At 32.6% G+C, this 8325-nt stretch overlaps 1 protein-coding gene across 1 annotated transcript; it reads left to right on the top strand.

The window, feature by feature from the left end:
- The first annotated feature begins 2531 nt into the window (after nucleotides 1–2531).
- On the top strand, nucleotides 2532–8109 carry LOC132173852 (ubiquitin-conjugating enzyme E2-17 kDa-like). The gene is made up of 5 exons (XM_059585497.2): nucleotides 2532–2616; nucleotides 2733–2805; nucleotides 5028–5155; nucleotides 6789–6893; nucleotides 7791–8109. Exons 2-5 carry the CDS (start codon nucleotides 2736–2738, stop codon nucleotides 7932–7934), a joined length of 447 nt encoding a protein of 148 aa, XP_059441480.1. The 5' UTR covers nucleotides 2532–2616; nucleotides 2733–2735; the 3' UTR covers nucleotides 7935–8109.
- The last annotated feature ends 216 nt before the right edge of the window (nucleotides 8110–8325 follow it).

Consider the following 8325-nt stretch of genomic DNA (forward strand, 5'->3'; position numbering starts at 1 on the left):
ATCCACCCCTTGGGGCACTAGGGGGTGGCTCCGGCCACCCCCAAGGCTGAGCTGTGGTGGTTCTTTTTTAATAATTATTTTTATTTTTTAATATTTATTTTTTAAAAAAATAATAATATTTTATTATCTTATATAGGATGGGACATGTGGCGAATTTCTGGTTGTTAGATGAGAATGAATGGTCAGGATTTGAAAAAAAAAAAAATCATTGGGCAATTTTATCACTATTGTCAAGGATCCCAATCCCTTAAATAAAATCCTCACGGTTGTGTACTAGAGATATAGTTAGTTAATAATAAATTATGATCCCAAGTCCCAACAGCCAATTGGATCGTCATTGCATGAGATATGTGTTATTATTATTTTTATTTACAAACAGAAGTAAGTGCCCCATTTCTCTAAATTATATGTATTTTCTTAATGCATATATATTGCTTATTTGATTGACAATATATTTTTTTACATGTCCGTACAAAGGAAGGGAAAGGAGAATTCGAATGACCTTCATTTTATGAGATGTAGTTCTCAGCCAATTGAGCTACCCTTTGAAGACTTTATTGACAATACTTGTTACATATACTTATGCAAAAAGAAGTTATTCAAAATTGATAAAATCCTACCTAAGATCAATAATGTCACAAATAAATATTAAATAGATTAGCCATATTCTTAATTGAAAGGAGATGTTAGAAAAACTTAAGAAGTAATTTTGCATCACAAAAAGCGAGAATAATAAATTTTAAATAAAAATTAAATATTATTTAGTTAATATTTAAATTTTTAAAAAATGCTTCACTTAAACTTATAGTCTTAGACCCCAAAATGTATCGAGCAAACCCTAATCTTGAGGAAGAATAGTGTTATAAGGAGGATTAGAGTCCTCTTTGAGGTCTTCCAAATATGATGTACCTTTTAAAATTATCAATAGATCAAAATTTAATAATGATCATTTCAAATTCAATTATAAATTTAAAAGTCACATCACATTTAGAAGGACTTTGGTCCTTCTTATAGTATTACTTTGAAATATGAAAGACACATTGGAGAAGTGACGGCAGATTGCATTTAATATGCAGATAACTTATGGGATGTGCAAATTTTGTCACCACCATAGCGCATTTGTTACCTACCAGCATTTGGACATTCGCAAATGCATCCCAATCACTTTTTGTAAGTTTCAAAAGTTCCCATTAGAGAAGACAATTAAGATTGGTTTAAAGCATATTCAGTCTCATCAGGATATTATTACTAATCTTGCTTATGTGAGTAATTCTCCATTATAAAGAGTCGATCATACGTTCTAGTACATAACCAATCTTTAAAAAAATTTAAAACCACTTAACCACCAATTAATACTTATCAACATTTTGGACACTCACAAATGTGTCCCAATCACTTTTTTAAGTTCTTAAAACCCCATTAGAGAACACCATCAAGGCCCTTTTGAAGCCGACTTTGAAGTTTTGAACAAGTCTACCATGTACTGCAGTCAACATATCATGCATGATACGCGTTTGAGACCTCATTAGACATTATCATCTGGGAATTTTTTTTTGGTGAGTATAGAGAGGAGGGAAAGTTGAACTCCAAGCTACATGGATCAATGTGCTTGAAGTAATAGAATCATCAAAAACAAGTGGCCGTTGACCATAATAATCAGTCAAGCACGTCAAAAATGACCATGCCTAAATAATGTGGACCGGATACATAATTCAAGGGTTTAATCTTCTTTAATCTTATCCATTTTTCTGTTATTTAACAATCTTTTTTTTTTTTTTTTTGGGAAAAAGTTTATTCTTCATGGAAATTGTGGGTGCACAAAATCTGTGGTAATTTTTTTTTCTTTTAAAAGAAAATATCTTCAGAAAGAATAGCTTGAAACTAGAGCCACCTTAGCTACTGATTTTTTTTTTTTTTTTTCAACATTTTTCAATCCAATATTGACAAGTGTTAACAAATTACAGAATAATTATAAATAAAGTAATTTTTTTTTTTTAACATGTTCGTACAAGGAAAGAAAAAGAAGGAAAATAGATTTGATCTAATGACCTCTATTTCATAAGGCATGGTTCCTAATTAATTGATCTATCCTTGGAAACGTTTTTTTTTTTCAACATATGAAAATGCAGGACTCACATGTAAACTTACAGATTTAATGATAAATTTGAATTAAAAGATGGTTAAGAAATGATTAGGAGAATTAGGCTTAGCATTTCTATAAATTGTATTAGTAAAAAAATAAATCTATAAGAGGAAAAAAAAAAAGTTTCAAATTTGAAAAAGTCCATCACGGTAGAATTACAATAAAAAGAAGAAGACTTTTTTTTTTTTTTAATTACTAACCACAAAAGATTCTAATCCTGTAGAGATTACAAGCACGGAGGTAAAGTTAAAAAGTGAAATGCTTAATCCGGTAAATTATTCCATAATCATCCAATTACCAAAAATAAAATAAAATTTCAAAAGAGAAAGCGGGACCTACACCCTAAACAAAGCTAAGCTTCGTCCTCTGATCAGTGTATATATATACACATAAAACGCCATTTTCCTAACCTCTCTAACCTGTCTCCCATTCTCAGAAGCTCGAAAAGTGATCATTTGCCAGGAGGATCTCTGGTATGCCGTAGTCTCTCTCTCTTTCTCTGTAATTTTATGTATGTATGCGTGTGTGTGTGAGAGAGAGAGAGAGAATAGAGAAAGATTGAGAGGATTTATGTTTGAAAATTTTGTAGGTGATGGCGTCGAAGCGGATCTTGAAGGAGCTCAAGGATCTCCAGAAGGATCCTCCTACGTCTTGCAGTGCTGGTATGACCTTGTTCAAGTCCGATCCGCATATTCCTTTTTTATTTATTTATTTTTTAAATAAATTTTCTTTTTTTGTGATTTCGTTGATTTCTTAGGTTTTTCCTCTGCTTGATTTGTGAGCCTTTTTCGTGATTGTGTGATGCCGACGTTTTTTTCTAATTTTATTATTTTTTTATTTTACTGTGGAATGAGATGCGTGTCCGAATTTGCCAGGGTTTGCGGTCCGATCTGTTTGGATGTTTGTGTGGATTAAGAACTTTGTGTGAATTTTGTTGGTGGATGTTGAAATTTTACGTTTTTGCTGTTTTCTTTTATCTTAGTTTGACATTTTTGTGTGCTAGATTGTTGTTCATTTCTTGCTTTACAATTATGTTCCTTTACGTGTACCTGCATCTCTTAAATTGTGTTCTTTTTAATGGTTTTTGGCTGTATAAACTGCATGATTTGTAATACGGACTAGAATTGGATAGAGAGATATGTTATCATGTTGATCATGAGATTGTATTGTGACTATTCATGGAAAAGTGTAGGCTTGTATGTCTTTTCATATTTTGTTTGGAAGTAAAATGTTGGCTTTTTGATTCAGGAAATTGGAATTTCCTAGGGAAAAAGTAGAAAGAATGGTGCCCCATGATACTGCTCTCCCTAACTAACATTCAAGTCTAAAAGGCCTCATCTCAATACTTTGCATTTAACTATATGAATCATTTTCTGTCCTTATGCTTCACTGAATTCTCTGATTCCTAGCCATCACGGCTTTCTTGACTACCTTCACGCTCCTTGTAGCATCTTTCGCCTTATTTGTATAACTTCTTCATATTAGTGCAATCATCAGCGTAGAATAGGTTATCCTTTGAAGAACTTAATCAATCTACGATGTTATGGAAATTGAGATATCTAGGTATCTATAAAGAAGGCGTAAAGTTGTTTCTTTTGATTCAACCACATTTGGCTTCTATTTGTTTCAATGTAAAACTTTTTAGTAGTTTTTGGTGTTTGACTTCGGTTGGAAAACTTGGTCTACCAAAAACAATTTTGGTCAACCATAAAACACCTCTTTGTTTTCCATAAAATGTTTTGCATTTTTAAGGCGTAAAACATTTTCCACCCACAACTCCTCTCTTCAAACCCTTCTTCTTGGTGAACACCCACACACCATCACACCCTAGACACCACCCCCTCTCCGTTGAAACTAACCCTAATTGGATCCACCACTACCGAAAATTTGAATAAAAATAGTTTCATATTTTTATTGTGAGCCAAATAATGTTTTCCATTTTCAAGGTGACAACCAAACACCAAAAAATCAGTACTATTTTTTTATAAATGATTTCAGTTGAAACATTTTGTCAAAATATTTTACGTTGAAAAAAGATGCGGCCTTATTTGTTACTTTTGGAGTTAGTATAGGACTTTGAGTGTATCTTTGTTAATGTCCTTCTCAACATCTTTAGCTTTGTGGATTTTTTGCTCTCTTTCATTGTTACTGAGCTTGTTAGGTGTTCTTCTCTTGTATACATTCTGTGTATTTGAGTTGCGCCTTTTATGCTTTTAATGAATTTGCTTTACTTATTAACGAAAAAAAAGGACTTTAAAAACTGGTGGAGATTGGAAGATATCTAGTGTGGATATTCTGATACATAAATGACACATATAATAAGAAGTAGAATGTAACTTTGTTTGATGCTAATTTGGATTGACTCAATTGACAAACCATACATATCTTCTGTCATTAAAACTCTCTGTGTAATGTACTTTTAGTTTGAAACCTTTACCACTGCCATAAATGCAAATACAATGACACAGATCATCCTAGATATTGCCATTCATGCTGAGAATTCTAACATTGTAGAACTAAGAATGGTTTTAAAATTATGTGGTGTCCATTGAGCTCTGGTTTCATCTCTTTTGCCCTCTATACCGCAAAAATTGAAAAACAACTGCTAATCCCAATGCATATATAATGTAGTGGCATTAGTATATTTCCTAAGTGGTCAGTCATCACTTTTGTTGCTGCAGAAATATGGCTTCTTGCAATGACTTAGTTTTGTGTTTTCTGTTACATTGTCAATGTCTTGGCATCTTCCAGCCTTACTTTTTCCTCCCTGTCAAGGCTTTTTCTTTAGATTATATAAAATATCTGATACAATTATTCAAGTTAACTAGTGCAACATTTTATTGACTTTTATTGTCTTTGCTTGTGTTGATCTATAAATCCTTAGGCCCAGTTGCTGAAGATATGTTCCATTGGCAAGCAACAATTTTGGGTCCTCCTGACAGTCCTTATGCGGGTGGAGTTTTTCTAGTCACTATTCATTTTCCTCCGGACTACCCATTTAAACCACCCAAGGTCCGTAGCAATCCTGTGCTTTGTTGCTTCTATTAAGTTTTTGCTGCTTTTGTTAAGAAGGTTCAGACTACTTTTTCTTTCTTTTATTGACAGTCATATCAGTATACATGTATGGCTTGTTTTATATTGGGATCATGATATATCCATTAGTATTAACATTCAAACCCTTTATGTACTTAAAGTATTGAAGCTAATGTGACAGGTTGGTTATTGAGTCTTTGTAAGCATGCATGGCCTAGCTTGACAAGTCTGTGTGGATGTGATACCCAAAAATGTTTCCTTTTTGCTGGGCTGAGGACTAGATATTGGCCAAAAGGGTTATTTGTGTTTTTCAAGTTTCTTTCTTCATGTAAAGTTGATCTAATCCGATGAAGTCAAGGGAAACATTATTTAGATGCAGAATTTAAAATTGTCAAATTCGTTATAATACTTCTCCTTTAGTTTTATGTTTGCTAGATGAGTAAAGAATTACTGTTTTCTTGTATTGGCAGCTTTGATATATGATATGTTAGTGTTGCTTACAAAAAACACTATATACGCCTTTTTATCAACTGGGGTTAAGTTCTCAGTAAAAATTATCTTGGGACTGTCCCAAGCAATGCTCACTTGGACTGGTGGATGCACATAAACCCTACAATGTTGACTAAAGTGTTCCTTCCAACAATCCAATAATTCTACTACCATTCTTGGCTCATTGTATATAAACCCAAACAATCGAAACACAAGAATCCACATTTCCCTAGCGATGTAAAAAATGAAGAAATAAATGTGTTCTACATTATCGATTTTGCAAATTGTAGTTCATGATGCATGCAACTTCTCTACTAATTGTTATTACTGTATGGAAATTGAAATTTTCATTTTATTGGACAAACCTTTAATTCTTTTCCTCCTTTCTCAGTTTTTTTAAAAAAGGAATATTAGGATGATTGTGATTCAAGGTCGAGTAGATAGCATCAACTTTTACTTCATCATTGTTAAATTACTAGTTATTCAAAATGCTTAAATTGAAAAATGATGAATTTAATCATTTAATTTTTGATTGAAAATGGAAGTAAATTATACTTTTACTTCATCATTCAAACTGAAAAATTATTCTAATACTCCCTCTCATGTGTGAACTCAAACTCCCCTTCAAAAAGTGAGGCTTAATATATGAAATTTTTGACTGAAAATGGAAGTAAATTATAGAGTCAGGATTGAATTCAAGATCATTGCTTTCATATCATGTTAAATAATCGATTGTCCCTAAAATTTACGTTAATAAGAAAGAGCGAATTGGATCATTTAATTAATATTTGAACTATCATAAAACATACCAAATAAAACATTGTTGAGGATTTGGTTTCCTTTCTATGAAAAGATGTACATCTTAAAAAATTGGCATGCCCCTTCACCCATTTGAATAAGACCACAAACTCAAAGTTCTTTTATACATTGCCATACTTTTTTGGCTTACTACTTATTTGGTTGATTTATATTTTAGCTTAGCAATTGTGAAATGGCACTTTGGCTATTTCATTCTGTTTCATCTTTTTGAGAAGTTACTGTACGCTTGTATATTGGATGAGAGACTATTTGAAAATTTGTTGTATAGTTTACATTTTTCTCTTCGTTGGATTGGTTTATGCAGGTTGCATTCAGGACGAAGGTCTTCCACCCCAATATCAATAGCAATGGGAGCATTTGTCTTGATATTTTGAAGGAGCAGTGGAGCCCTGCCCTTACCATATCCAAGGTCATTCTTTTATAGCCTATACAGTCCTTACCCTATCAGATTGAATGTTCTATGGATATATCATATGGCTTTCCCCATTGTCTTCTGTTCCATATATATATATATGGAATATAAATCTATCATTTTTGCGTGGGACCATAATAAAAAATATTAGCCATCATTGGGGAGGTGATAACGAGACATCAAAAGATTAATTCTAGTATTTTGAAAATGATCCCTTGCCATCAATTTTGGTGATGATCGACATTCTTTCTGAAGATGGAGTATTCCTTGAATGCCATAGAAAACAGAATGGTACATTCCTTTAGTGTCTGAACATATAAAGATTGTTGTTGTTCAAGTGAAACCCTGTTTCCCTTTTAAACTGAAATTACCTTATTACAAGTATGTTTTATGATTTAATTAAGTGTTAATGAATCAAATGTAGAATGGACCTAAAGCTTGTATAGACAAGAAGGAAACTTTCTTCAACGATCCCATTTCTGTCCTTGTTATTGATACTATTTTTATTTTTATTTTTATTTTTAGAAATGATACTCGGCATTCATAAGTGTCAATCTCTTAGTATTCTTGTCTATGTGGCACATTCACATTCACATTCACTTTTTATTTTATTTTTTTTAAAAAAAGCAAAAACAAAAGGAAAAAAAGAAAAAAAAGAAAAAAAAAGAGAATGCTAGGAGATGGGACACTTGAAAATGTTGAGTAGCATTTTCCTTTTTTTTTAAATATGACGATCTTGTAAATTTTTCATTTTTGAGCTGTTGCATCCATTAGGTAAAATACATTTCTGGACTACTTTGGTGGGTAAATTTCTATTTTTTCATATGGAGGTCCTTGTTGGATAATCTTGTGTTAAATTTCTCGTTTGTTTTCTTTTTTTTATTAAATGTTCAGGTGTTGCTTTCTATCTGTTCACTTTTAACGGACCCAAATCCCGATGACCCTCTGGTGCCGGAAATTGCCCATATGTACAAGACTGACCGGAGCAAGTACGAGACAACGGCAAGAAGCTGGACCCAGAAGTATGCTATGGGCTAGAGGCTCCTGCTTTCTCTGTGTGGGCTTCTTTTCCTATAGCTTTTGGTCTTTTAAACTATTACAAATTGGGCCTCACGTGCTTTGCACGTGTGGGCCTTTAGACAATGACCAAGTAAAATAATGTACCTTGCTTATCAATGTTGTAATTGAGCTCTAATATCATACTTTCTAAGTAGGCCCAAAAGAAATCATCTCTTTCCTCATAAGCTTTAATATTTCTTTTTCTTTTTTTTCCCATTCAAATTGTAACCGAAAAAGGTAGGGAGAAATGTAGGGGCAGTATCAAGTACCAATCCGAAAGATGGAAGAACTGAGAGGGGAACATATATCCCAACTACTGTTAATGTCTATATGATTATTTGATTTACTCACGGTTTCAAATGTCATTTTA

This window comes from Corylus avellana, chromosome 3 (assembly GCF_965113065.1).
Source record: "Corylus avellana chromosome 3, dhCorAvel1.hap1.2, whole genome shotgun sequence".
Taxonomy (NCBI): Eukaryota; Viridiplantae; Streptophyta; class Magnoliopsida; order Fagales; family Betulaceae; genus Corylus; species Corylus avellana.